Source organism: Delphinapterus leucas, chromosome 11, assembly GCF_059928025.1.
Source record: "Delphinapterus leucas isolate spDelLeu-1000000601 "Yukka" chromosome 11, BTC_Dleu_Yukka2, whole genome shotgun sequence".
Classification (NCBI taxonomy): domain Eukaryota; kingdom Metazoa; phylum Chordata; class Mammalia; order Artiodactyla; family Monodontidae; genus Delphinapterus; species Delphinapterus leucas.
Genome location: NC_143139.1, coordinates 2,439,708 through 2,467,378, shown reverse-complemented (window position 1 = coordinate 2,467,378; position 27,671 = coordinate 2,439,708). Strand labels below are relative to the sequence as shown.

The 27,671-nt window shown below is 47.7% G+C and overlaps 1 protein-coding gene across 16 annotated transcripts in view; it reads left to right on the top strand.

Moving 5' to 3' along the window:
- ERC1 (ELKS/RAB6-interacting/CAST family member 1) overlaps positions 1-27,671 on the top strand; it is a 387,721-nt gene that overhangs the window by 354,941 nt on the left and 5,109 nt on the right. The window contains exon 20 of one of the 16 annotated variants that reach the window (XM_089919949.1): positions 1,253-27,671. The exons of the other annotated variants lie outside the window; for them this stretch is intronic. Coding sequence (XP_089776075.1) covers positions 1,253-1,327 — 75 coding nt within the window. The 3' untranslated portion in view covers positions 1,328-27,671. The remainder of the gene's footprint in view (positions 1-1,252) is intronic. 16 annotated transcript variants of the gene reach the window in all.

The window sequence follows — 27,671 nt, the reverse complement described above, 5'->3', positions numbered from 1 at the left end:
AGGATCCTTGACAAGTCAGCTGTCTCTAGGGAACTGCGGGTCACAACCTACTAAGTTTTTCAATAAAAGGACCATTAGATGAATTAGTTTAGGTTACCCTCCTCTGCTCCGCTTTCTGTTTACTGTTGCCTGTAAAATCCATTGGTTCTCTTTTTTCCATGTCGTGATTTTTTTAGTTCAGTAGAGACAATGAGAAGGCTAAAAGGAGACAAAAACCATGAATAAAAGAAGCAAGGAGAAAACGGGGTGAGGGCAGACATGGAAAGTAAAAGAAAGAAAAATTGAATAAACACTGAGAAATAGAAAAGAAGAAACCGAGCCGCTTTAGAGCAGTAATCCTAAAAGCTGCTTTTGTGCCCGGCCACGGAGTGGGGCTGATGGGTCCCAGCCCCTTGTGGCTGTGATCGTGCCGTCAGTCTGCTGGAGCTCTGCACCAGCGTGTCGAAGCTGTGCACCGTCTTCCAGCTGAATGCCTCCCGTTGGTTCACCCACAACGCGTGAGCGGAGGCTGTGTCGAACAGGGCACATCCTGTGGTGTGAGGTCGCAGGGAGCAGTGACGGCCGCGGGTCGAGAACTGCACGCTGGGGTCAGGGCGGGACTGACTCCCGGGTGTGGACATTGCCTAAAAACAGACCCATTTAATGGCCTGTCGGTCACCCACCTGATTTGTGTGATGGAAGAGGTAAGGCCGACCTCTCAAATTTAGCGTGTTGCCATGGAAATTTTAATTTCTTTCTTCTCAAAAGAGGGAGAAATTTAGAGGACAGAATTAAATCGAATTTCTAGTAGCTCCTTTTGATATTAATAACCGTGAAGTTAACATGCCACTGGAAGCCCGCTGGAAACAGAGCACACAGCCAGTTAATTTTAGGAACTCCACTTCAAAATTTTGCAGAGAGACAGGGCATCTTAAAGCACGAGCAGTGATGTATCAAAGTTTAACTGGCATTAAATTATTTCTTTGTGAAACAGCTTGTCTTTGAAATGAAAAAAAGTATTTTGGCTCAGTCCTGTTTTCCAAATATGCCTGAATGGAAGTAATCAGTCTTTCTAAGGGGAAAAAATATACCTTCAGGGTGAGGCCAAGGTAGAAAATCTCAAGCTAAGAGTTTTCCAGAAAGTTTTGAGTGAAAAACCAGGAATTCAATAGAAGGCATGCCGTCCCACATGTTATCATCCAAAGAGCTTTGCTCACATGCATGAATCATGTTAATATTGTCACGTTTCCCCTTGGCTGAGAACCTGCTGCAGTTACTGAAGTTGTTGCATGAGGCGTGTGAAACTTTGCCTTCAGCAGCAGCCCTGGAAAAGCTGGGGAGCAGGTGACTGGGGTCATCTGTAAAGGGGCACAGCAACTAACCACACCTTCCATCAGCCTCTCCAGAGCAGCTCGAGTTTGGTGGAGAAACCGACCCATTTTCTGCCGCCTCTCTCCAAGTAAGATTTTAAGGGAGTGGTGCAGGCTGTCGAGAAAGATGACCTGTGATAATACAAAATGACTTGCCTATTGTGAGCAAGGTTTGACTTTACTTTTTGAAGCCCAAGAAACATTAGATAGAGATCACCGCTAAATATGCACGTTGGTTTATTTTGCGTGTGTGTTTTCTTCAGGGAGATAGAGCCTTCTGCACTTGACATTTGTGTTACTCACCTCTGTATGTCCCGTGCGTTTCACTGCCACCATGCTCCCCTCGGTCACGCACCCCCGTGAGGACAGGACAAGAGCCTTGTCTGTCTTTTTCAGCACTGTTGTCTGTACGAAGAATAATGTCTAGCACATAGTATCTGCTCAGTAAAGGTTTGTTTAAGGAATGAGAGAAAGGGAAGGAGAAAGGCAGGCAGGATACAGTCCGTACTTCTTATCAAAGCGCACAAGGCCTCCTTTCATTTGGCCTGATTCTTAAATGCACATCTCTTCTCACCCTATCCCTGAAGCATACAACAACTGACAGTCTTTTAAACTGTTACTTGACTTACAGTTTTCACATTTGTGTCCCTCTGCCTGCTCTGCCCTTTCCTGCCTTGTCTCCCTGGGGAATATCTAAATAGGAATCTGAGTTTTTAAACTCAGCTCAGACATCATTTCTTTTTTGAGTTCTTTCCTGAAACCCCAGGCCCAATGTGCCACTCCCTCCTTAGGGCTTCTGTATGACCTGTGACACTGGTACTTACTAGTTTTCATATCTGTCTTCCCGTTAGTCTAGGCTTTCTGTCAGCTGAGGACATGAACCATATCATTTTCATCTTAAAACTCGCACCACGTCAGGTACTTGGTACTTGCTTACTAACCCAGATGAGTGAGTGAATTCTAGTGAGTTCTGCGTAGTTTATTACTTTGTATTTCGTAGTTACGGTTCTTACTCCCTAACTAGATGAGTTTCTTCACTGCCAGAGCCATGTCCTGTATTTCTAAAGTGCCTGCCACAGTACCGCACGTGTGAAGAGTGCTTGTTAGTATGCACCTTGCTGATGGTTTATTTGGGGACCCAAGACAGCTTCCTCAGTGCCATCCAGTAGCTTTGGATAATCTGACGTTGATGTCAGGAGAACCACTCAGACTCCGTCCTGAGTTATGACCCTATTATCTGCAGCTGCCTGGCCTACAGAAATATTACTTTACATCTGAAGATTTCCCGGAATTGTTTTGTTTCCTTTGCCCTCTTAGAGGCTGGCTATCTTACCAACTAAATTTATGGGTTTGTTTATTTTTCTTACCTTATCGGCTTTTGCTTTATGTATCTTGAAGCTCTCTTGTTGAGTGCATACACATTAGGATTGTTATATCTTCTTGATGACTTGACTCTTTTATCATGATGTAATATCTCTTTTCAAAGCTGGTAATACTCCATGCTCTGAAGTCTGCTTTGTCTAACATTAACGTAACCATTCCAGCTTTCTTTAGAATTGTGAGTGCGCGATAAACCTTTTTTCATATGTTTGCCCTTAAGCTATCGATGTCTTTATAGCTACGGTGAGTTTCTTGTTGACAACATATATTCACCAGCCTAGAGGACACAGGCCTAGGGGGCAAGGCTGTCTCTTCCTCCTTGATTTCAATAGGCCAGGCTGCCACCCAGGGCCAGAGGGCTGGAGCTGCCACCCCAGTGGGCCTGGAGGACAGCATCCAGCCAAAGAGCCTTATTCTCAAGCCTTAAAATCTGATGAGGGACTTCCCTGGTGGTCCAGTGGTAAAGAATATGCCCTCCAATGCAGGGGACGTGGGTTTGATCCCTGGTTGGGGAGCTAAGATCCCACATGCTGCAGGGCAACTAAGCCCGCACGCTGCAACTACTGAGCTCGCGCACCTCAACGAGAGAGCCCGCGTGCCGCAAACTGCAGAGCCCATGCTCTCTGGAGCCCACGCACCACAACTAGAGAAGAGAAAACCTGTGCGCCACAAGTAGAGAGAAGCCCACGAGCCACAGCAAGCGCTGCAGCAAAAGATCCCGCCTGCCGCAGTGAAGACCCAACACAGCCAAATAAATAAATAATTTTTTTTTAATCTAATGGAATTTGACCTGCTAGGTTTTGGACTTGTTTGGGACCCATGACCCCTTTCTCTTCTTTCCAGGGTCTCCCTTTTGGAATGGGAATGTCTAGCCTATGCCTGTCCCACCACTGTATTTTAGAGCAGATAACTTGTCTGGGTTCAGCAGGTCCACATTGAAATTTTGCCTCGGGGTGAATCATGTTTTTTAAGTCTCACTTGCACTTGATTTAGGTGAGATTTGGGATTTAGAGTTGATGCTGCAGTGGGTTAAGACTCTTGGGCTGTTGGGAAGGGGGTGAATGTGTTTTGTGTGTGGGAAGAACATGAGTTTGCGGGGTAGAGAAGGCAGGGTGTTATGGGCTGAATTGTGTCCCCTGCAAAGTGTATATTATTGAATCCCTGACTCCAAGAATGTGACTACATTTGGAGATAGAGCCTTTAAAGGTAATTAAGTTAAGAAGAGGCTGATAGGTGGGCCTTAATCCAATCTGACTGGTGTCCTTGTAAAAAGAGGAGATTGGGACATACAGAGACACCAGGGCTGTGTGCTCACAGAGAAAAAAAGAAACGTGAGGACACAGCAAGAACACAACCATCTGTAAGATAAGGAGAGGCCTTTAAAAAATACCAGCCCTGCCAACACCTTGCTCTTGGACATCTAGCCTCCAGAACTGTGAGAAATAAATTTCTGTTGCTAAGCCACCCAGTCTGTGGTATTTTCTTATGGCATCCCATGCAAGCTAATACCTTGTTTTTGAAAGATATTCTTCTGTGGGTATAGAATTCTAGGTTGACTTCCTGTTTTTGTAATATTTTAAAGATGCTGTTCCATTTTCTTCTGGCTTCCATAGTTTCTATTGAAAAGTCTGCTGTGTTTATGTGTGCTCCACCCCCACCCTCTCATGTTTCTTTTTTCTCTGACTGCTTTCAAGATTTTTTTTTTAACTTTTGTTTTCAACCATTTGAAAACAATGTGCCTATTTGTATTTTACATTATATTTCCTGTCTGTGCTAAAATCCTTTTTGAGATCTCTGTGTCCCTTGGGCTTATGTTTTGTTGTCTTTCATTAATTTTGGAAGATTCTTGGCCCTTATCTCTTCAGATATGTCTTTCGTCCCTTTCTCTCTTCCCTTTCTATATCTACAGTTATGTATTTGTTAGACCATCTGATATTGTTCCACATCTCTTCGATGTCTGGGGGCTTTTGTTTGTTTATTTGGGGGATTTTTTTCATGTTATGTTTGGAGATTCCTATTATCTGTTTGGATAATTTCTATCAATATGTCTTTAAGTTCATTTGCTTTTTTTGTGTCTCATTTTTTATTAAGTGGTAAATATTATATGTAAAAGAAGAGTAGAAACTGAGATTAATAACATTTGTGTCTAGAAATAAGCAATTCCTCTTCTTCTGTCAGACCATTAGCATTTGGGAACTGAGTCAAGTCAGTAATCGAGCTGGGTTTGAGTTACTTTCATTGCTCTCCACAGGTTTTAAATTTTCCAGTGGTGATTGTACATTTAATGCAAAGTCTTGAGTGCTGATTTTTCCTGGATTTCAGTAGCTCCTTCATGCCTACACCACAGGGCTCCCCCTTCACACTCTTGTCCTCTCCCAGTGCAGGCTGCTCTTACCTGTTAATGCTAAATATAGTTAAAGTCTTCTTTGTACCCAGTTGCATTTTTCTTGTTTCATCTGCAGTGGCAACCAATGTCCTAAACTGGTTTGCATTTTTACGGTCCACGTTTTTACCCTTTTAATATACATATTTGTTTACACGAACAATGTGCAGTGTTGTTCGGTGTGATATAAATTTGAAATAAATGACATCATACTGCTCAGGCTATCTCTCTGTTCATTAGTGTTTACTGAACCTGAGCCTTCTAGTCACTTGCTATTGGAAGAAAAGATGTTGCTGCAATTTTTCAGATAAATGTAAGTCTCATACCATTTTAAGTATGGCTCTGGAGCCCTAGAGAAACTTTCTTTGAAAAAGTAGATTGAGGTCGTGTCAAAGTAGAATGCTGTAGTGGTACAAGGTGGCTAGAATGAAGAAAAAGGTTTCATTAGGTTCAGTTTTAGATTTAAACATCTTCTCTGTTGATTCTAGGACAGCCCCATATTTGACCACTGTCCGTTATCTTCCAGAATCACAGCTTATAATTGAAATTCCAGGTCCACGTTTCCCACACCACACACCTTCTACAGAAGGTGTCTTCTTTTCTTTGCCAGGCCCTCTTGCCAGCTCCTGGGCAGGAAACCTTGTTAGTGTTTCCATAAATCTGGCCCTGACACTGGCCTATATATTTGGTGGGACCAAAGACTCTGGTGTGTTTGGCAGGCTGGGATCAAGGATTCGGCCCACGTGGCCAGCATTTTTGGCAGGGCCAGGGCTGAGGATTCAGCTGGCATGGTGGCATTTGGAAGCAAGGACCAAGGTGATGGTGCGGATGGTTGGGAGACTGGCTACATACAAGGAGACTGAACAAATGAGTAAGTATTTGAAGCTCATGGGAGCAGGCTTGTTACTCCAGGAGGAGGAAGTAACAAATACAGAAGGGTGAAGGCAAGTCCGGTGGCGTTCAGCTGCTGTTGGAGGTGTCCGTGTGGACTCAGGGCTTTTGACAGACAACAGATTTAGCTTTCTCTGTGTGTACATTTGTGTGCTCATCTACGTGGATACATGTGTGTATTTCCTAGTTTTATCTGCCGAAGCACCTAGAAGCGGTGATACACCAGTAACAAGGAGCTCACCTAGCTCCCAGCTCTTGGTTTATAGATGCCTTTTTTCACCAAAAGGAACCAGGGCTCCTTGGAGACATGGCTCAGCCTAGGACTGTGTGTGGCAAAGTACAACATAAATCCAGAGCGTCTTATACCAGAAAGTAATGGAGTGTTCCAGGAGTGGTGGGGGTGTGTCAGAAGGACATGGAGGGGGCACTTTCCTGGTGGCGCAGTGGTTAAGAATCCGCCTGCCAACGCAGGGGACATGGGTTCGAGCGCTGGTCCAGGAAGATCCCACATGCCACGGAGCAACTAAGCCTGTGCACCACAACTACTGAGCCCGCATGCCACAACTACTGAAACCCACGTGCCTAGAGCCCGTGCTCCACAACAAGAGAAGCCACTGCAATGAGAAGCCCCCGCACCGCAACGAAGATTAGCTCCCGCTCACCGCAATTAGAGAAAGCCCGCACACAGCAACAAAGACCCAACACAGCCAAATAAATAAATAAATTTTTTTTAAAAAGAAGAAGACGAAGGACATGGGGGGCTCCCAATAGCAAAATCTTCAGGAATTTGAGCAGCAAAATTAATAATAGTAACAAATTACAGCCCACTGAGTAGAACAGGAATCTATGAGTCTGTACTAGTGTAGAGAAATCAGTAAGCAAATACATGGTGGGGCAGGGGCCATGCCCTGTAGTAGAATGCCAGCTAATACATGGAGAAAGAGTGGCGGAGTTAGAGAATCACCACTTGGCAACCATCACAGTAATAGCTGACTTGAACTGCAATCGTCAATGAACGTGAAAACCAGTGGGTGAGAGTTGGTTGAGCAACAGGATATTTGCGTAGTCTAGAAGTGTCTCTTCACGTGCGCACACACAAAGTTATTTCAGTCAATTAGCACAAAATCCTTTTAGTTGATTTATGTTGGAAAAACTTGGCAGACACCATCTAAACCCAAATGACTGAAGGTAACGTCACCTGTAGTGGGATAAATGAACGTTATGTCTTAATTCTAGGTCTTAGCCAAATGGCACATACGTTGCTGAAACTTCCCCCAAGTCAGCAAGCACAGAGACATTAAACGTGAGAGGAAAAAATGAAAAATTGTACTTTTTCAAAACTTGAGTTCATCAGAAGGCTGGGAGGAAATATTCACAATGTATATATTGAACAAAGGACTTCTATCGAGAGGATATTTTTAAAATCCGAAACAAAAAGACAAAACAACATAATTTTTAAATGGGCAGAAGACTTGAACCAGACAGTTCACAAGAGAAAATACACAAACCAAGCACACGAAAACAGTGCTCACATAAACGAAAGCCACAGTGAGATAGCAGGGCAATTCCAAGAAAATGGCTAAAATTCACCAAATGTGAATTTTACACGTTCACCAGATGTCCACGAGGGTGTGGAGCAGCCGGAGCTCTACGTGCAGTGGTGAGGATGGTCCAAGGCTTTGAAAAGCTGTTAGGCATTTTCTTGTTAAATTAGATACACACCTGTCCTGTAACCCAACAATCCCACTCCTCCTTATTTACTCAAGAAAAATGAAAACACGTCCACAAAAAGATGTGTACAAAATTGTTCAGAGCAGCTTTATTCGCGAAAGCACCAAACTGGAAACAACCCAAATGTTCATTAACAGAAGAGGTTTTCTTAAATTATCATATATAATGGCGTACTAGTCAGCAACAAAAAGGAACGGATACGAACACAAGCAACTTTATGAATGAATCTCAAAAACACTGTTAAGCAAAGGAAGCCAGATGCAATAGCATATCTGATTAGTGTCTGTTCCCCTTTGTAAGGCATTTCCAGAGCAGGAAGAACTCATCTGTGGTGATGGAAACTAGAGCACTGGACGCCTGTGGGAATCGACTGAAAGGGGTCCCAGGAATCTCTCTGGGACGATGGAAATGTTCTGTGTTTCGGTTGGTGAGACGGTCATGTGGGTGTATACATTGATCAGAATTCATCAAGTTGTACACTCTGATGTACAGAGATCTGTGCATCTTGCTGTATGTCAATGATAGTTTAATTCAAAACAAAAACAGAAAAGTCACACCCCATTTCCAGTCTCCTCTCGAACTTTTTTGTTTTTGCTTTTTGTTTTTTTTTGTTTCTTTGCGGTATGCGGGCCTCTCACTGCTGTGGCCTCTCCCATTGCGGAGCACAGGCTCCGGACGCACAGGCTCAGCGGCCATGGCTCACGGGCCCAGCCGCTCCATGGCATGTGGGATCTTCCCGGACCGGGGCACAAACCCGTGTCCCCTGCATCGGCAGGCGGACTCTCAACCACTGCGCCACCAGGGAAGCCCTCGAACTTTTTGAAGCAGTTCGACTGATAGGCAGATTCTGCTGAAAAGCTGAAAGTGGAATCTCTCCCTGGAGCACACGTCCTTTTTCCACCACGAATGCCAGCCCCCTGACGGCCGACTACGCTGGAACGAGCCCTCACTGGCCAGCTCGCTCTGCGGGTCACGGCTGTGGACTCCAGCCCCTTTCCCAGCACCCAGTCCAGTTTTGACCTTCAGGGAAGTATCGTTGCACAACTTGGCTCGGACCTCGTCGTCTCCTCGGAGCCCGTCTTCCCTTTGTTTTCTCGATTTTGATCAGTGGCTGCTTGGCTTGTCCCCTCTTCAGGGCGGTGAGTCTGGGATGGTTGACGCCGGGGTGACACTGGGCCCTCACTCCAGGAGCTCGTGGGTCATCAGTCATGACGTGACACTCTTCTCTCGTGAATGCATCTGCACAGATCGTCGTAGCCCCCAAGCGGGCCACATGGACATGGGAGCTTTTGGGGGCAACTGGGAGAGAAAACAAGAGAGAGAGAAAAGAGAAGAATGGGTTCTTTATGGGCAGCAAATTCTGTCTTGGTTCCCAGCCTGCATGTTTCTGATCTGGTTTTCTTCTCTTTGCGCTGTTTGCACTGTTTCCTCTGCTCTGACGTTGAACTCTTGTCCAAAAAGACTGAGAGTGGCGGAGCACGAGAGGCTGAGCGAGGCGACCAGCGATCCAGCAGCAAGAGCTCCAGGCCCTGAGGACAGGCGGGGTCTGTGCCTGACTGGGCTTGGGGATGGAGTGTGTGTGTGTGTGTGTGTGTGTGTGTGTGTGTGTGTGTGTGTTTGTGTGTGTGTCTGTCTGTCTGTCTGTCTCACGTTTATGAGAAAACCCTGTGGGGCAGCCTCACTCTTCCTCTCCCCTCTGCTCTCACGGTCTGGCACTCTCCCCTCCTGACAGCTTCCATTAACCTTTTCATACAAAGAGCAGAGGATCTTGCCAGCTGGACGTTGAAAATCTGGCAGAGAAGAGATTGTTCTAAAAAGGAAAAAAAAAAAAAAAAGAGGTAGAAGCACTGGGAGACCCCACAAGAGAGGACAGGGCCTGGCCAGCTGCTGGCTTGGGCCCTGAGACCCTGAGCCTGCTGCCTGACTTCTGGTAAAATCCCCTAAAACAGGGTTGCGGGGAGGAAGAGGAAGAGAGGATTTGAATGTAGAGGAGGTGAGGACCTCTCTCACACAGTAGAAATGACACAGACACTAATCCTTCTTTGCAAATCGCTCCCGACCTGAGGGCAGCTGCATGGTGGACACAGGAAAGGATACACCTAAACAGGAGCTAACTTAAAGGCCTGGAGGCCTGGTGCTGAACGCACTGCGTCACCTTGTTTGTGGAGAGACAGTACTGCATTAAGAGACTCAACTAGACCAGAACTGTTTTGATACAAAAGATCCCTCCAGACCATCTGCTCCCTTCACTTATCTCAGAGAAGGGGATTCTGCTCTTTCTCTCTTGTCCACAGTCTCTCCCTCCCCGTCCCGATCCTCGTCGCCAGGGCCTCTGCCCCCAGCGGGCCGGGGCTAAATAAAAATGCACGTGAGGGCTTCCCCGGTGGCGCAGTGGTTGTGAGAGTCTGCCTGCCGATGCAGGGGACACGGGTTCGTGCCCCGGTCCGGGAAGATTCCACATGCCGCGGAGCGGCCGGGCCCGTGAGCCATGGCCGCTGAGCCTGCGCGTCCGGAGCCTGTGCTCCGCAACGGGAGAGGCCACAACAGTGAGAGGCTCACGAACCGCAAAAAAAAAAGAACGTGAAACACCTAGTCTGAATTCAGGTCTCCTGTGCTCTCAGCTTGGCAGCAAAGAGGGCAGGAAACTTTAACTTTGTTTCCATTAGCTTGATCTTGCACTGGGCCCTTTAGAGCTCTGAAATGGGAATATGGAACATTTGTTAATTATGAAGCTCTGTATTTATAGAGCTCTTAGTATCTTTTAGCTGCCCTGTGTTTTTCCTTTGTGTTGAGAGTATTCCCACGGAAGGAGGAGGTCAGCGCTTGTGATTCCCCGGAGCTGCCGCAGGAGCAGCGAGTTACCCTCTTGGAGTTTTCATGAGTCTTGACAACTCCTACAGTCCAGCACATTGACTTACAGAGATAATGCAGGGAAATTTACCCCTGCGAACGTCCAGAAACTGGCCCGGGGCAGGCACTGCCACCCCGAAGCCCGTGGAGCGGAGAAGCCTTGGAGACGGCAGTTTTCCCATCTAGTCAGAGCTTTGAAATAAATTGTCCTTAGCTTTCCTCAAACCACTATTTAATTCTTTACCAAAGATTTGGTGGGACAGTCTAGAAATAGAAGTCACTTAAACGTCTAGTGGGCAGCGTCCAGCATGGTCCCAGCCACACCTCTGCCCCAGTGCATCTGCACAGTGCCAAGCTCCATTGTCACGCTGGCCGTGTGTATGTACAGCAGAATTCTTAGGGGAATCCTGTGTGAACTTCAAAACAGGAAAAGGTGTTGGGCCACAGCCCTCTCCCAGTTTACAGACAGTGTTGCTGTTCCCCACTAGACTGCCTGTGCCCCCTGACCTAAAGCGCTGCTTCCCCCAGAGAGGGGGGAAATACTGCCACAGCCTCCCTCCCGGTGTCCCCTCTTCCCAGTGACCCAGTCCCCACTTGCTGCTGTTCTGACTGTTGTCCCTATTACTCGCTGAGCCTCTAAGCGACTCTCCTGCACCTCTTGTAAGAACATCAGGGCGGCTGGATCAGTGAGGCTTTTCTCCCTGAACCCCTTCTAGTGCTAAGTGGGAAAGATGGGACCAGGCCACCCTCACTTGCCACTGGGGCAAGTGAAGATGTGTTTCTGATGCAGGAGTTGGGACGCAGAAGGCGTCTTCCAATATATAAAATGTTATAAGTGATGGTTAGGTTTTGTGATGGTTAGGTGACACTGCTCACCAACAATTCTGTATTAGTTTGTAAGGCCGCCACAACAAAGTACCACAGACTGGGTAACTTAAACAACAGAAGGTAGAAGGTAGAAGTCCAAGATCAAGGTGTCAGCAGGGTTGGTTTCTCCCGAGGCCTCTCTCCTTGGCTTGCAGACAGCCGCCTTCTTCCTGTGTCCTCACATCATCCTTCTTCCGTGCAGGTACATCCCCGGTGTCTCTGTATGTGTCCAAGTTTCCTCTTTTTCACAAGGACACCAGTAAGATTGGAGTGGGACCCACCCTAACAGCCTTATCTGAACTTAACCACTTTAAATCACTTCTCCAAATACAGTCGCATTCTAAGGTTTGGGGGTGAGAGCTTCAACATGTGAGTTGGGGGAGGGCACATGACTCAGCCCATAACATTATGGCCAGTAGCCCATGGGGCCTCCTGGGGCCCTAATTACCACTTAAGTAATTGTTTCAGTGTTTCCAACAACCAACTTCCAAGCAAGCTCTGGAAAGGGCCTTCCACATAAATCACAGGGGCCCGCCTATTAAGAGGCAGGGGGTGCTGGAGAGCCTTGCTCACATCCACTAATTACAGAATCCTCCCTCGGGTGGGGGGAGGTGGGGATGTAGGGCCTGCTGGTGATGTCAGTCCAGAGCGCCCTGTGACACAACTTAGAAACTGGACCTTTCTTTAAAAGCTGTGCCACAGACACAAAGGCATAAAGTAGGAAGCAGACACTTGCTTAGTGAACGAATGAAATCAGGAACTTTCTGGAGATAAGATAGTGGCATTCTTCTGCACCGTATAAATGCTATCTTACTGCTTTGTCTACCTCTTTTTAAAGACCACTTCAGCACAAGAGAAAATGCCCCACCTAGCGTGTGCTCCTGGTGAAAGGGAGCCTGTAATTTTAACACTGAAGATAACAGATCTTGCCGTAAATTGAAGAGATACTCAAGTCACCCTAAAAATCAGGTTTTGACGGACGCGATTTTTCATGGGGTTCTTTTTAAAGATAAATAGTGGTTTTAATGTTATCAAACTAAAAAAAAAAATTTTTTTTCTAATAGAAACTCTCAGCCAAACTTAAATGCTGAGATCTTACTGCCATCTTAACAGAAAGGCAGGCTATGGTGGCAGCTTAAGGTAGGGGGTGGGGGGTTTGATGGAGCCCCTGCCTGACGGTCACTGGTTCCGTTTATTGCTTTGAATCAAGCATCTCTCCGAGGTTAGTACCTTTTTAAACGCAGGCGTTTCCAGGAAGGGTAGCACGGTGTCTCCCACGTTAGCCTGCCCAAGGCTCCTGAACGGACGATAGGATCGGTGAGTGGCTGGGAAGAGGAGAGTTGAGAAGGGAACAACGCTGCCACGTTAAAAACCAGCTTAGTCTCCACTGTGACCCGGGCCTGGCGATAAAACATCATCGTCCTTAGGGTTCGCTGATGTCGGCCTGTCACACGGCTGAAGTCCACACCAGCCCTCTGCAAGTGTCTAGCCTAAATTTGAGTCCACAGATACTTATTCATAAGATTAAGTTTAGCACACGTGGGCGTCAGGATGCACCTCGTGGGAAGGCAGGGAGTCACCGAAAAGACGGGGTATCAAGTTTTCTGGAGCGTCCTGTGATGAGAGCCAGACAAGGAGCCAGGAGAGGAGACCCTTCCGACCCTCCGGCCTCGGGAGCTCAGCTGGGTCCCGTGTTGTTCCGTCAGGAGCAGCTGCATTTACTCAGCCTCATCCCCTGCCCCTGGCACTTTGCACGTGAGGGAGCTGAGGCGGGCACGACAGGACTTGCCTGGGAAGATGAAGCCGAGTGGCCAGATGGGGCCTGGACGTTTCTCTCCGTCCCAGACCTGTCCCCACCACATCCCCCGTAGTCCCCGGGGGAGAAAAACCCCTCCGCCTGTCAGAGGACGCCCCCGAGACAGGCGTGTTCTCGGTGGTCGCGTTAAAGGGCTGCCGGGCGTCGCCGTCGGGCTCAGGCCGCGTGTGTGGAGGGATGGACGCCAGTCTGTCCCAGGCCCCGTGTGCCGACCAAGTACTGGGACTTTCTTCGGGGAGGAAAGTGAGTAGGAGGTCATTAAAATGCCTGTCCGGAGATTTCTTTAGCCTTTCTCGGGGCTGTGGCTTTGCCGGCCCCGGCCTGCTCCCCGCGCGGTCGGCTCCTAAGCTCTGTCCTGTCTGGTGACACGGGCCGCGGGGTGGCCGGAAAGCCGCACGCGGGGGCCGCCGGGCCGTGTGCCGGGGGCGGTCTGCGCCCCACCCCGTCACCCCCGTCTCCTCTTACCCGCACAGAGTATCCTTGCTCACTGGGCCGCTGCTGAAGGTTGAGCCCGCCTCCCTCTCCAGCTGCTGCTTCGCGAAGCTCGGGGACGCCCCTCTGCAGGAGCTGGGAGAAGCCTCCCGGGAGTGCTGTGCACTTCCCTTCTCACCACGGCCATTCCTGCCGCGTGGAAACCACGCTGTGGGAGGACGCTCAGGCCCTGCAGCACCGTGGCTTCGCCCGCGCTTACCAGGGGACTGTGCTCCCCGTGTGCTGCGCCTTGAGCATCCGCTGAGCCAGACGGGACTGGAAGGTTCCTGGGTCTCTCCTCTCACCCTTCTTCACCTAAGGAAACACGACTGCAGAAGTCCCGAGCTTTAGGGCCCGAGGGAATATTTTTCTTTCCAATCCAGCTTTGCCCAGGAGCTTTCAAATCACATCCTCTTCCCTTTAGCACGCAAAATGAGTAACCGTCCAGGCCCCGCCCCACCAGCCTTCTCCACCTCAGCACAGGTGCCTGTCCTCGCGTTGTGCCCACCCCATCACCGTACATGGTCCTCCAGACGATGGTCATGTGTACCCAGGGGTCACTCAGAACAGCCCACGCGGCCCCAGAGCCTTAAGAGGTAGTGGCACCCCTTCCATGGCCCTTCTGAATTGCGGGGCCAGGAGCTTGTAAAAGTCATTTTGTCATCTCACCAGGGAGTTGGGAGACACCACCCAGGGAATGTCAGGTTGGCACTAATAAAAAAGCAAAAACAAGATCCATGGTTCCCTGAGGGAGCCTTGCCAGTCTCTCCCCGTCACGCTGGCCCTAGAATCGGGTGCCACGTGCTGGACATGGAATGTGCACTGAGCACGTGCCACTGCAGTGGAGGCCGCTTCCCTCTGTGGACCTGCTCAGCCACAGTGATTCATAGGCGTGGATTAGCTGTGTGCTGGTTTAGCACTTAAATCTCAGATACAGCAAAGCCTTGTTCTTGTCGTCCTGATGGCCTCAGCATTAGATTTCTTAGTTGTTTGGGTGGTTTGTTTTCTGTTTTTGATCCTCTCCGTTTGACACGTTTCGTTTCTGAAAGCCAAACCAAACGTGCTGGCCCGGCTGGCCTGGCCTGGCCGTGTCCGAGATTCTCAGAACCCTGCTGCTGCTCTGATGGTCCCTTCGACAGAGAGGGACATTCTTCCGCGTATGGATAACTACAGGCTCTTAAAGTGAGTGTCTCTACTCACGTCAGTTAACGGGTTTGTAAGAGGTGGTGTGAGGTGTTACCAATGAAAATTCTGCGTGGCAGGAATTCTTCTTCCCCAGTTAACCTCCGTACTTTCTCCAGCCTCCAGTGCTGTCCCAGCAAGTCTGGACTGGGGAGTGGTCCGTCTCTGCCTCAGGACGCACTGCATCTAAACACCCCACCCACGTGGGTACCTGGCTTGCTCCTTTCAGCTTTATTGGGATACGAATGACAGATAAAATTGTAAGATGTTCAAAGTGGACAGTGTGGTGATTGCTATACGTATACATTGTGAAAGGATTCCCCTCGTCAAGTTAATTAACACATTGATCATCTCACGTTACTTACCTTTTTTAAAGTTCTACTTAGCAAATTTCAGTTACACAATACCGTGTTATCAACTGTAGTCACAACTGGTTTGTTGTTTGAACGGGATGATACATCAGATTCCTTTTGTGTTCTGCAAGGTTTTTACACAAGAGAGGATTCCCCATTCTTTTTCCCCCCTCCCCCCCACCATTCTCTTGATTCTTGAAATTTAATGTATAGGAGGCCAATCAGCCCAATGTAAACCTCCTACTGGGTTTGGGGGGGGGTGGTCTCTTCCCACTTTTATCTTTTGTAGCCATGTCTTCTGTCTCCTCCTCTTTTCACTCCCTTCCCTAACTCGTTCAGAGAAGGTATAACACCTATATCAAGACAGAACCTTTCTGGAAAGAGAGTAACCTGGGAGGTTGAATATCACAAAGAAGAGCTCAGATTATCTCAGCCAGGGAAGAATACTTCAGGCAGGAACGCATCCAGCATTTTAGAAGTGTCTAGACCTAAGTAGGTTAGAAATTAAGACAGTATGTTAGTGACACCTGCAAGTACAAAACAGAATTATCAGCAAGCAAAAGTTTGTGCTGGTTTATGTACAGATAACTGTCTAAACCTGGACTGTGGCATCACTGTGCCTGGTTCCAGCTCCTGCTGTATCCAGGTGTTAGCAACCTGTGTTTTGGTCCCTAGATCTGTTGACCCCAGTTCACCTGGGTCACTTGACTCCAGGTTGTTGACTCTCACAAAACCGTGACTGACACTAACCTTCAAAAGATGATAAGCAGCAGTGACATGCCGACTCTAAGAGGTCCGGTGGTCAGCCAGCAAGACCAGCTTTCTTGTAAAACTTGCCTCTGAGGCAGGAGAGATACCCTCTTTTTCTCTCCGGAGCACTTGTGTGTCTGGAGACAGCAGTTTGGTCCCTGACCGCTTGCTGGCAGGGCGTGAAGGACGAGCCCCAGGTTTACTGGGGTGCACGCTCCATCAGCCTAAACTGCACCAGGCCCGTCACCTCGCCTCACTTTAAGGTTGGAGAGTTGAACTGCGGGTTCTGTTAGCTCCCTTCCAGGCTTTTGGTTCTCAGTTTTGGAATCGGCCTGCTTTTAGGTCTGGTAGTTCTGCTGTTTGATATTTTGTAGGGGAGGGGGTTCGTGTAGAAACTAAATCGTGTGCTTTGTACTAGTACAGAGTCACGAAAAACCCCTCAGCCTTATTTCCTTCGGGGCTAGGGGGTGGCCAGTACCACACTGCAGGACTTCCAGTGCCGCAGCCGGGAAGCAGAGAAGCTCTTGGTTTGTTTTCATCTTTGTTTAGTTTTTAACCATTGAAAAATCTAGCTCCCCTAAGGCACATGGCAAGCATTCATTCAGTAACTGTTTAGGGAGCACCCGCTACGTGCTAGGCTTAACGTGCCCTTGGCATTACTGGGAAGTCATTTATGATTTTCATGCTTCGGGAGGCCTTAGTGCCGGGGCTTTGCTCCTACCTTGCTACCTGTCGTGAGGTGAGGGAAGGAGAGGAGGAAGTTCCTTTATTTCGCCAATTGAATCTTGAGGAGATCGCCGTGCAGAGGCCTGTTGCCATCAGTGGAACTGACTGTGGATCCCCTTGGTGGAACGGACTCTGGTTTTTATTGCATCGTTTTGTTCCAGATTCGACGTGGAGGAGCAATGGCACCTTGTTTACTTTTGGCCTAAGCAACAACAGTGTTTCCCTCTTTAGGAAGACAAATCCAGACCCTGCCAGGCAGAGGGGTTCATTGCAAGGCAGGGAACGGGGAGGGGAAGGCCCAGCAGCAACTTCACAGTCACCACCGCATCCGGTCGTCTTGCAGAGTCTGGGCAGGGTGGCAGCTGCTTCCGACTCTTAACAGTAGGCAGCTGGGGGGTGGCGGAGGGGGAGACCTTGGGAAGGAAACTGGGAGATTCAAGCTGCAAGCTCGGACTTGAAATACAAGGAAGGGAGGGCCTTGGAGTTTTTCAAGGGCAACTTTCATTTTCCCTGTTACTAAATGCTAGAGGGATTCTGCAGAGCAAAAAAGTGACCCAATTCCTGTAGAAAAGTAAATGAAATATTTACTGCCTGGGCATGAAATATCCACCGTGCTGTCAGGTCCCTCTGACCATGTAAGTTTTATGTTTTATTCAGCAGATAATTATGACAAAATACATTGCAATTTATTCTAGCTGTTCGAAAATCCAAACTCGGGGTATTTCATGTCCTCATATCTCCTGGGTACATGTAGTTGAGCAGCCTGCTAACTGGGGCTGGGGACTGTAGCCCGGATCCGGCCAGGATAGAGGACCGCTTTGGCTTCACTGTCACTTCTGGAAGGCTCCAGTCATCATGTCCGTTTACAGCTCAGACCTCATGGCCTCTGCGTCCTGGGACCTAGCTGTCAAAAACTTCAAGTTGAGATTCTTGTCTGATTAAACCAAACTGAGCATCTGTCGTGTAATTCCCCACCCACCACCACACCAGCTGCAGAAACGAATTAATCTGAGTCACTACCAAGCACGACTGGATCTGTTCAGTCAGGTTTCTTGTAACCATCCCTCCTTTAAACCCATCCCTCCATCCTCCTCATTCACTTCATCCTGTGTCTGTGAACAGAACTATTTGCCTTGAAATAAGGCTTTTTCTCTCTTTTAAGCCTTCCCTGTTTCACGGGTTTCTGTTCGCTCTCCCTTGGCCTTGACTCGGCTGTGGAGAGAGGCCGCCCCTGCCCTGAAACCCTGACTTGTGCTGGCGGTGGATGTTCTGGGCAGTTTCAGGTCTGCCAGCCCGTCCTCCGCTGTACCTCTGCCCCTCTGTCCCGCCCGGCTGTGTCCGGATCAGCCTTCCACTGTCAACTCTGCTCTCTGACAGCTGTCCTGACGTGGAAAGCAGGAAGGGAGCTGGAGTGGTCTCTCTCACAGTCAGCCTTTCATGACGTGTTTTTGTGGAGTGTGGAGGTTGTGAGGTATCCTCTCTGAAATGCCTTCTTCCCTGGGCAGTGGTGGAGGCTGACATGCTCCCCCCTGCCTTTCTGCCACACACCCTCCCCATGTGTGTTGCTTTGAGCATCCAGATTGGGTTGCTGTTGCGTTTGTGATTCTTGGCTGGAGTCCCTCTAGAAATCATATTGCTGCTCTGAGGGCTGGAATAGCTACTAAGAACAGAATACGTTATCGTAACATTCGGCAGACAAAGCCAGAAGGTTCCTGCCAGAGGCCACCTTGGCATCTTGTGCTTGTGCCACATTCTGTCTTTTGAGAACTTTAGCAACGTGGGTGTTAGCACGGATAGCTGAGGTGTCCTGCTACAAGGCCTGCACCATCAGACAGCCTTGATTTGGAGATGCTTCAGATTTATCTTTAAAAGCTCTTGGGAAAGTTATGGGTGTTCTCCCCCAGGATTAGCATCTTTTCCTTTCATTCATTCTCCAGTTGTTTTCCGATTGTCTGCTATGTGCAGGTTGTTCTGCCAGGCAGCCTTGGTATGTAAAAAAGAATGCATTGAGGAGCTTGCTGAAGAGTTGGGGAATTGAACATGTAGCGAACTCTTGAAACAGGAGACAAAATGAATACTTCAGCAGTGTTCACCTCTGAAAAGGGATGTCTCCACAGACAAAAGGGGCGAATGATCTCCACCAGGAAGAATAAGTTAGATGGGGAAGAGGGAGGTGTAGGAGGTAAGATTGTCCACACCCCAGGGTGAGGGAACCTCATCAGAGTGAAAGCAAAGGCAGAGGGTGGCACAGACATACCAGGAGATGAAACTGGAAAAGTAGGATGGGGCCGGAGGGTGGCTGCCATGCCAAAGAGATTGGACTCTGTTGTAGGTAGGAAATCACTTAAGATCTTGGAAGAGGAGTGGACCTAATCCAACCTGTTTTAGAAAGATTACTCCTACAGACCAAGGTTGAAATGACTGTGAAGCTATTGCAATAAGCAAAAGATGCTGAGATATGAGAGCCTGTGTTAGGGCTGTGACCAGGAGATCAGCAAGGAAGAAACTAAACCGAAAGAAACATGGCCTGGAAAGGGCGTTAACAGGAATTTCACAGAAGACGAAAGGGCCAATAAATATATTTTTAAATGTTTCGCCTCTATTTTTGGCTTCACCACAAGTTAGTTAAATAAATTATAATACATCCATTAAAAGGATTACAGTGGGCTTCCCTGGTGGCACAGTGGTTGGGAGTCCGCCTGCCGATGCAGGGGACGCGGGTTCGTGCTCCGGTCCGGGAAGATCCCACATGCCGCGGAGCGACTGGGCCCGTGAGCCATGGCCGCTGAGCCTGTGCTCCGCAACAAGAGAAGGCCGCGACAGTGAGAGGCCTGCGCACCGCGATGAAGAGTGGCCCCTGCTCGCCGCAACTAGAGAAGGCCCTCGCACAGAAACGAAGATCCAACACAGCCAAAATTAATAAATAAATTTATTAAAAAAAAAAATTAGGTTTTAGAAGAATACTTAATCACATGAAAAACTATTTTTAGTCATTATTAAGTGAAAAGAACAGTTTATTAAACAGTATGAACACTATGAATTGACGTCTAAGTGAAACATTCACAAAAAAGTGTTTATCAGGCATTTGAATGTTAGTCTGAAGCTCGGGAGAAAGAAGGGAGCTACAATTATACATACCTTGAAAATGGTTAAATTTAGGTCATATGAGGGTTATTATACTGTTTTGTTTTGTATATGTGTGCAGTTCTCTGCTAAATAAAAAAGTCTTACAAAACCCACCTGAAAAGAAATAATTAAGTTGGCAAAGAAAGTAGATTAAATGTGCTGGTTCACTAAAGCACGTAGAGCAGACCCGGCCGGGATCCATGTCCAGTAGGTTAGTTGCTATGATTATTGAACTTCATGGAGCGAGGATGGACAGGGTGACCCAAGGCAACAGAGGACAGTCTCCGTAGGCCTCAGGGAACCCCTGCGTGTCGGGCAGGAAGCAGAAAGGGGAGGAACAGCCGCAGGACAGGGAAGAAACACACAGATGGACTAACAGACAGGTAGAGGAGAGCCAGGAAGCCTGGGAGGGAGAGTCTGGAGCAGGTGTCCCCAGGGCCAAGTGTCCAGGGGGGCTTGTGTTGGACGAAGACCAGCGACTGGCAGGTTGTGCTGTTAGGGGATCCCTGAGGTTCGGTTTGGTTTGGAGTCTTAGGTTTGGAGGTGTGACACCTACACAGCATACTACATGAGTCATATGTGTACAAGCCTGTGAGTTTACACGCCCGTGGAACGAGCACCAGGCACGAGAGGCAGAGCTGCTTTCCGGCCACAACTGCAGCCTCCCAGAGCAGCCCGCCTGCAGCACCGCAGGCTGGTTTTGCCCGTTTCTAAGCTTTAAATGCCCAGAATCACCCAGCCTGAGCTCTGCTGTCCGGCTTCCGCTCAGCACCACGTTGTGCGTGGGTGTGGTTCATCCATTCTCACCGCTGACGCTCCACTGCGTGAATATCCACAGTTTATCATTCGGTTGTTGATGGACGTTTGGGTTACTCCCAGGACTGGGCTCGTTCTCTGGATACTCTGTTCTGTTTCTGTGGTCTCTATGTCTGTTCTTGTGCCAGTCGCAAGCTGTGTTAATAACGGGAGCTTTGTGTTGTAGCGAGATTTCTCCACGATCGTTCTCCAGGATCGCTCGGGCTGCTCTGGGCTCTGCATTTCCTCTCACACTCTGAGTCAGCGTGTCAGTTACACACACACACCTGCCGCGGTTGTGATTTGAATTACGCTGAATCCATGGGTAGTTTGGGCAGAACTAACACTTTTACGATACTGAGTCTTCCAATCTGTCATCACGTCTCCCTTCATTTAAGAGCTGTGTTACTTCTCCAAATAATGTCGTGTGGTTTTCAGCGTAGAAGTCTTAGTTTAGCAGACTTTGGAGAGAGCAGTTTTGGTGAAATGGCAAAAACTAAATTCTGAGATGTTAAGGAGGGAAATGAGAAACAGAGGTAGCAAATGTAGACTGTTCTTTTAGATGTTTGATGGTGAAAGAAGGGAAAATTGGCCTAGCCTGTGAGATGCAGACTCAGAAAGTTTGGGGTGAGAGTGCCCTCTGAGGCTGTGGTCGAAGATCGGGGAGCGCAGAGGTTGGAAACAGAGTTAGTTGACGACACAAAGACGTGGGAGGTGGTCAGGGTAGCCTGGAGAAGGAGGAAGAACAGCAGTGTTGTGGGGTCGTTTTGAGGTAGGCTGTGTCAGGCCTGCGTTACCGTAGTAATGAGTCCTCAGGCTCGCGGCTGCTGGCACCGGGAGCCGTCCTGAGCCGTGCCCTTTGCCACTGACAGCAGCAGGCCCACGTGCAGGACGCTGCCCTCCCGGTCATCCTGACCCACATGTCCAAGCCCCTGTTTCTTTTAGCAGAACCTGTATTCTGTTTTCTCTACTGGAGGCACATACTTGTACATCTCTTACTACAAGAGTCCCTTCCTCCAGAGCATCTCAGTTCACTTAAGGTTGAATGGAAAGAGGCCCAAGACACTTGAGGAAGGTTTTGTGTTAGATATTCTATATATGGAGGAAACGGAAATGCTGAGGTATGGGGTTTAATGCTTATATTACAGAAGGAGCTTGCGGGATTCGTGGGAACAAGTTTGTTTTGAAGTTTAGTGGAAATTAATTTACTTGGAGATGTTTTTAGGGTTGTTGTTGTTTGTCTTTAGATGCAAAGCTTTCAATACACACAGGGAAAATTGCATCTCTGTATCTAGCAAGGAGATTGTGTAAACCTACGTGCTATGTGTAATTATAATGTTTTTAAGAAAGTAAACAAGAAGACAGTGTTTTTCACGGTAGTACTTGCGGTGGTGGAACTGGCCTGCCAGTATTAGAAAGCAGACAGTAGGATATGGAAGATCTCGTTGGATTACTCAGTCATATTTATATCCACCAAATTTGGATTTGTAGCTTTAACAAGGAAGGGAAGAGGGACAGAGAAGGATATAATTCATTGTTGCTAAGATGTAATAAGCATTTTCATTAAATCCCAAATATCACATGTGTGTGCGTTTTGGGAAATTCTTTCCTGGTGTGAAGTCCAAGGGGCCCTTTCTTTGGGGGGGAGTGAGGGATGGATAGGCAGACCTGAGGGTGGGAGCAGGGGTGGGGACAGGAATATCTTGAGTGAAATCTGAGAAATTAAGTTTCAGAAGCTGGAATATACCTTTCCCAGTTCATCCATGGGACCTGCCACGTCTGAAACCACGCAGAAGCTTCCGTTTTTACACGTGCTGCGCACACTAATGAAACATTTTAAAATCAGGAGGTACTAATCCATCTCAAGATTTGTTTTCCCACCTGTCCTGTATAATACAGCTGTCCAGAGCTGCTCCTTTGGCTTCTTTACATTGCCTTTCTTTCCTAAGTGGTCTGAAGGTTTAACCACATGTTCCCGACACATTCTGTGCTCCTCGGACTTCAGGGTGACTAAAGCTTTGCATTTCAAAGTCAAAACAAAAATCCTCCTTTAAAAAGTAATTCCAGTTTCACAAGAAAGGCTGATCTTTGAGAGTTCTTTTCAAGACAGGAAATGTTAGCATATAATGGATCAAGTGCCAGTGAAGTCTCTCCCTGCTCAGCCGTGCCCACGTTTAATGCTGCTTCCAGATAAAGTGCAAACCAGCCGTAACCCCTGGAGACAGGAAGGCCTGTGGGATGGAGAGCAGCTCCCACCAATGAAGGAACACTGCCTTCTCTAAACTTTTGATTCTTCTGACCCTCTCTGTGTTTAAACACCTTTTCCCAGGCAGACCATTCATTAGATGTTGGAAAAACCATAGCCTTATGGTCGACCTCTGCTTTTTTCCCCTGGTCTTCTTCCATCACTTCTGGCTCTGCGTCCTCCTCCAGTGCCGTCACCCTTCCCACTTCTGCTTAACCCCTTATGTTTGTGGGTCATAATCACATTCCCGCTCTCAGTCTCTGCCCCTCCAGGTCTCCTGTTTATTTCCTCTAACCCTGCGTCTTAGCTGTACCTGCCATCGTTCTCTTAACTTACGCCAGCTTGTCTCTGCTGTTCTGGTAAAGAGGTGCTCGCCTCACTGAGAGCGTGGAGTGGCCTGGGGGGTCCTGGGGGCAGTGCCTGCGCCTGGCCGGCCTGGGGACACCTGGCGTTGCTTCTGCAGAGACCCAAACCTCGGGGACCAGCCAAGCGCATCTCCTCCTCCGTGCCTGGTCAGCTCTTACTGTTTGTCTGTTTGGAATGACCCTTTTTTCTGTCTTCTAACATCTACTGCCAACTCCCCTTTCTACCCAAGCTGAAGGCTGTAGCGCTCGTTCATTCCTCTCTGTGGCCTTTACAGCACTTTGCATGCAGGACTCAGGCAGTGTGCTTTTACAGTGTTTTTGAGGTATCGTTCACACATCATACAATCCACGTTTACAGCGTACAACGTAATAGGGTTAGTGTGTTCTCTGAATTGTGCGACCATTACCACAATCAGCTTTCTAACATTTTCATCATTCCCTCTGATCACCCCGTCCCACCCCAGCCCTGGGCAACCACTGATCCGCCTCCTAACTCTGGATTTGCCTTGTCTGGACATTTCATAAAAATGGAGTCGCACAGTATGGTCTTCCGCGACTGTCTTCTTTCAGTCCAGATAATGTGTTCATGGTTCATGTTGTAGCATGTATCAGAACTGCCTTCCTTTTCATGGGCGAATCAATCAATACTTTTTGAATGAATGTTTTTACATTTCTATTTTTTATATAAATTTATTTTATTTATTTATGTATTTATTTTTGGCTGCACTGGGTCTTCGTTTCTGCGCGCGGTCTTTCTCTAGTTGCGGTGAGCGGGGCCTACTGTTCGTTGCGGTGCGTGGGTTTCTCGTTGCGGTGGCTTCTCTTGTTGCGGAGCACGGGCTGTAGGCATGTGGGCTCAGTAGTTGTGGCGCGTGGGCTCAGTAGTTGTGGCTCGCGGGCTCTAGAGCGCAGGCTCAGTAGTTGTGGCGCACAGGCTTAGCTGCTCCGTGGCATGTGGGGTCTTCCCGGACCAGGGCTCGAACCCATGTCCCCTGCATTGGCCGGCGGATCCTTAACCACTGCGCCACCAGCGAAGCCCCAGTATAATTTTTAAGTTTAGATCTTTAGCCAGTTTTAAATTTATGTTTATATATGACATGAGTAGGAATCTAACCACAGCTGGGCCCAGTTTTCCTCATACAATTCATTGGTTTCAAATGCATCTTGATCATATTCTAAATCCCACTGATCTAATTGTATCAATACAATGCTCTATCTAGTTAGTGTGCTTTTATACTGTTTTATAATCTGGTAGGGCAAGTCCTACACCATTTTCCTTCCTTTAAAATGTTTTCTTGGCTCTTTTTATATATTTACACTTGAGAATAAATTGTAGAACCAGTTACCAAGGTTCAAAAAGAGCCTTTGGGATTTGGTTTGGAAATGTATTTAGAGTATATTTTTAGGTGAAGACAAAATCAGCTTATATATAGTCTATATAATATCATTGCCATTTTGTTTCTAAAATTACATGTATGTATAATAAAAGAAAGTCTCAAGGAATATATGACTATATATAGAAGTGGTTATCTCCTGATGCTAATATTATAGGTGATTTTGGGGGGGGGGTGCCTTTTTTTTCTAAATTTTCTACAATGCATGTGTAATACTTTTTAAATCAGAAAACTAAAACCCTTGAAAAAATGTTGTTAAACTAAAATACATTCATTAGTAACTTCATGATTATCAACTTAACAGAACCCAAATTAGAATAAAAAAATATTTCATGGGCAATAGCTACATGACTTGTGAAGATTCCTGGCTCAGAATATAAACCAAAGTTGTCCAGAGAATTCCTGGGAAGGATTAAGGTAAGAAACTGAAGCAGTACAACCTCATAACCTCCTCACTTACTTCAGCTGGTTGAAGAGACCTGAGAGCTGCAGCATTTTCACCGAGCAGTGTTTCTGGGTTACGGCCTATGCGGCTGTGTTCACAAGGCCCCTTGCCTCTCTGGTTTCCCCGTTTCAGAGACTCTTATTCATATGATGCAGCCAGAGCTTGAGGTACACCAAGACGTCGTGTGGTCTGAATCTGGCCCTTGCATGTCCTGGTCTTTTAGCAACGTTTAGCAGAAAGAAGATTGCCAAATCTGTTCCCAGCTCTTTGCTATATTGATGTTTGAAAAAGCAGCATAGTCATTCTTGGCTCAGAGCATCTAGGTTCTGTCAACAGTGTAATTGAAACTTGGATTCTTTTTGCATTTTAATCTACATGCTCTTTTCTGGGTAATCTTATCTGTTTAATAAAAACAACGGTAACAATAATGACAACAACATCTAACATTTCCCAAGCATTTTCTGTGTCTGGCATTGTACTGTACTTTATATGAATATCTCATTTATATATAAATATAAATATATATATATATATATATATATATATATATATATATATTAGTTTTGGCTGTGTTGGGTCTTCGTTGCTGCGCGTGGGCTTTCTCTAGTTCCAGCGAGCGGGGGCTACTCTTTGTTGCGGTGTGCGGGCTTCTCACTGCGGTGGCTTCTTTTGTCGCAGAGCGCGGGCTCTAGGTGCGTGGGCTTCAGTAATTGTGGCTCACGGGCTCAGTAGTTGTGGCTTGCGGGCTTAGTTGCTCCTCAGCATGTGGGATCTTCCCGGACCAGGACTCGAACCAGCGCCCCCAGGGAAGCCCCTAAACTCAATTTTTAATTTACTTCCTCTCCTAAAACCTGCTCTGCCTCCTGTATTTTCAGTCTTATTTGTCTGACTCTCTGTTCTCTCTCACATAACCCTGCCTCCTGCCAGTCCTGTGTTTGGAGAATCTCCCACCCACTTGGTCCCCCCCTGTTCCTGGGTCCACCTTAGGTTTAGTCCTGCTTCACTCTACCCGGGCTCGTGACAGTAACCTCCCTCGACATGTCCCTCCTTCCACTCAGGCTGACGTGCTTTATCTTCCCAGTGTCTTCTGAGAAAATGAAGGTGATCGTGTCACTCTGCTGTTTTAAAGGTCTCGGACTTGCTGCTGTTGTTGTCGTCCTTGTTGTTCTAACCAGATGAAATCTGAACCCCACAGCTCTGTGTATGCTGTCTGGCCCCAGTCTGGCCCTTCAGCTTCACCTCTGTCATTCTGCACCCAGCCCCCTACCTGATGCTTCAACTGCAGGGGAGGCTCACTCTCCCGAGGTCTGCACCAAGCCCCAAGGTGGCTCTGTGCGTCTGCACTTGCTTTATTGCTCGACCGCCTCTTCTGTCTCTGATCTCCTGGACACACTCCTGTTCGGGAACATCTCGGATTCCTCCAGGGTGAAGCGGACATCCTCCTGTCTCCCCCGAAGCGTGTTCAGGCCTCGGTCATGGCCCTTTCCCTGCTGGGTCATAATCGTCTGTGTACGTGCAGATCCGTTCATCTTTCAGCACCTAGCACATAGTAGGCCCTCAGTACATGCTGGTTCGGTGCCTCAAGGAATGTCAGAGAGAGCGTTTAAAACAATAGGAAATATACTTGTAAACAAACAGAGGGCTAGACGTGTCTCTCTTTGGCTTAGTCAGCAAGGGAGTGGCACGTGGCCGGTGGAGAAGCCTCCCTCAGGCAGGGACCAGGGTGCAAGATGAAGATCCTGCCTGATCACGCGTGTACCCCTCCCTCTCCTGGGCCTGTGAGTGATGGTGTTGCCCAGTGGGAGAATATTCCCGGAGTGCGAGCCCTGGGGTGGGAGCCCAGCTCTGCAGGTCACCCTCTCAGGGCCTTGGACCAGTCACTAACCTTCGTTTTCAGGAAGAGACATTTGATATTTACTTTTACACTTTCCTGATTGTTAATTTTGACACAGGAAGACTTCACATAGAAACTGCCTCTTTTTTGTCATTTCTCTTTTCTTTTTTAGCTTTATTGAGCTAAGATTGACGAAATTGTAATATAATCAAGGTATACACCCTGATGGTGTGATGTACACAGACATGAAGGGATTCTCCATCCTTTCGGTCGAGTTATCAACACATACGTCATCTCACGACTTCCTTTTTTTCTGTATGAGAACACTTAAGTCCTGCTCTCTTAGCGGATTTCAAGTCTGCAACACAGTGTTATGGAGTCTAGTCATTGTGTTGTACCTTAGACCTCAGACCTCATTCATCTCATAACTGAAAGTTTGTCCCTTTCACCACCCACTGCCATTTCTCACACCCCCAGCCCCTGGCAGCTACTGTTCTATTTTCTGTGTCTCTGAATTTGATTTGACTTTTTTCCCCCCAGATTCCACATATAAGTGACACCACGCAGTATGTATCTTTCGCTGTCTGGCTTATTTCACTGAGCACAATGCCCTCCAGTTTCATCCACGTTGTTGCAAATGTCATCTCTTTGTTGGTGAACAACAATTCTTAACTCAGTGCCAGTAGGGTTGTTTTATTTTTCCTGAATCCGTCTCTCC